Source organism: Lipotes vexillifer, unplaced genomic scaffold (genome assembly GCF_000442215.2).
Source record: "Lipotes vexillifer unplaced genomic scaffold, Lipotes_vexillifer_v1.1 scaffold657, whole genome shotgun sequence".
In the NCBI taxonomy this organism is placed as follows: domain Eukaryota; kingdom Metazoa; phylum Chordata; class Mammalia; order Artiodactyla; family Lipotidae; genus Lipotes; species Lipotes vexillifer.
The window spans coordinates 877048-878847 of record NW_006774518.1 but is presented as its reverse complement, the minus strand read 5'-3'; the positions used below and the strand labels follow the sequence as shown (position 1 = coordinate 878847).

At 54.0% G+C, this 1800-nt stretch overlaps 1 protein-coding gene across 1 annotated transcript in view; it reads right to left on the bottom strand.

Moving 5' to 3' along the window:
* Nucleotides 1–285: 285 nt before the first annotated feature.
* GABBR1 (gamma-aminobutyric acid type B receptor subunit 1) overlaps nt 286–1800 on the bottom strand; it is a 27945-nt gene continuing 26430 nt past the window's right edge. The window contains exon 22 of the mRNA XM_007449227.1: nt 286–1734. Coding sequence (XP_007449289.1) covers nt 1561–1734 — 174 coding nt within the window. The 3' untranslated portion in view covers nt 286–1560. The remainder of the gene's footprint in view (nt 1735–1800) is intronic.

Below are 1800 nucleotides of genomic sequence, written 5' to 3'. Positions count from 1 at the left end.
CTTCATAAGTGAGAACTTGGAGAATAAAGGAAATTTTTTGCATGTGGTAGAATCTGAAGCTCAGGTAGTTATACTCCAGTGCCCACACTTTTAACCACTAATGTCATCCCTCACTAATCTCAGTCCTAATAGTGTCCTGCTTTGCCCTGCTAAGCCCTCAATGGATCAATAAAACACCTTTTTCCATCCCTCCACTGCAGTGCCTTTTCATCAACGTGGAGTCTCCCAAGCCTCTCTCCCTGGGCTGAAGCCCACTCTGTTCACAGTAAAGAACAAGGTACTGAGTCACTCCGTTCACTGGTTTATTGAGATTTGGGGAGCTCCTTCCCCAAGAGACACCACAGTGCAAAAGGGACGCCACCTCCCGCCCCATAGGACCATCTTCCATCTCAACAGTCAGGGGTGCCTTCCTTTGGTCAGGATTCTCACCGAATATCACTGGAAGCAGCTCCCCAAACCTGCCCCCATTTCTTCTCCTTTCTTTCTCCCAGAAAAACACAAAACCAAAGGGAGCACTCTTGGGAGAGGATGATTGTGAGTGTGGACTGAGGGTGGTCCATGAGCGCAAAGGAGAGGCTGGAGAGTGCGAGCAGAAACGAAGTGTGACAAAGAGAGGATGTGGGCAGTCACACCAAACATGAACTGGGGAACAGTGCGTAACAGTGGCCAGGGTGGGTGCATATGACTCTGTTAGAAGAACAGAATGATTTTAAGGTGCAGAAAGAAGAGGGAACGCAAAGCACCATGAGGGCACACAGGGAAAGTGCATGGATAAGCTTGGATGTGTGCACACAGGGAAGACATGCTAGACAAATGGCACACGCCCACCCACACACGCCCTCACAAGGACACACCCATGACCATGAGAAGGGCACACACAGCCATGAGGGAAGGGAATACAATGGAGCATACACGGCCACAGGAAGGGTGGAGAAAGCACATGTGAAACGTGTGCGCACACAGGAGCCTGTGCAGTGGGAACGAGCAGGGGAGGGGAGGATGAATGTGTGTCTGGCAGAGAGGAGAATGTGAGCCTTGGCAGCAAGAATGAGTGCCCTGCAGAAGCAAAATTCAAGAGGAACAAAACTTGTGGATGTGTGGAGGGGCAAGTGGGTTGGAAGATTAGGATGGTGCGAGAAATGGCCCGGCCCTGTGAGGGTAGAGAGAGCACTCTGGGGAGACCCCTGCTGGATGGGAGCAGAGCACAAAGGCAAGGGAGCTGTGGGGTTGCCGTGGCAACGAGACAGAGGAAAAGAAAAGGGTGTATGTAGTGAGGCTGCTGAGGAGCCAGTGAGTGAGAAGCTTCAGGCCAGGTACAAACTAGATTATGAAGTAGAGATAGAAAATCATACGAACGAATGAGAGAACAGGGCCTGGCTCCGGGAGTACTGGAGACCCAGAAAACCCCAGGGCTTGCAGAGGGGCAGGTATTTACAAGAGATGGGATGGAGTAGTGTTCTTCCCACCTGGGGCTGGTATCCCCTGCTTCCTCCCAACCCCCCTCCCCTTCTCCGGCTCCCTCTCCCTCCGCCTATTGGCCTGTCTCCCCTTACACCGCCCTCACTTGTAAAGCAAGTGGACTCGACTCCCATCACAGCTAAGCCGGTCGGGGGGCTCCGGGGGCCCCCTGGGCAGGGCCCCCGAGGGGTCTGGGGGTGTCGGAGGGTGACGCCGGGAGCGGAGCTCCTGCCGGGACTGGAGCTGATGGCGCAGTTCAGAGACTCGCTCCTCTTTCTGGAGGAAGAAAACAATTGGGCGAGTGGGAGACAGGAAGTCAGGAAGGGCTGGGGGAGGGAAAGA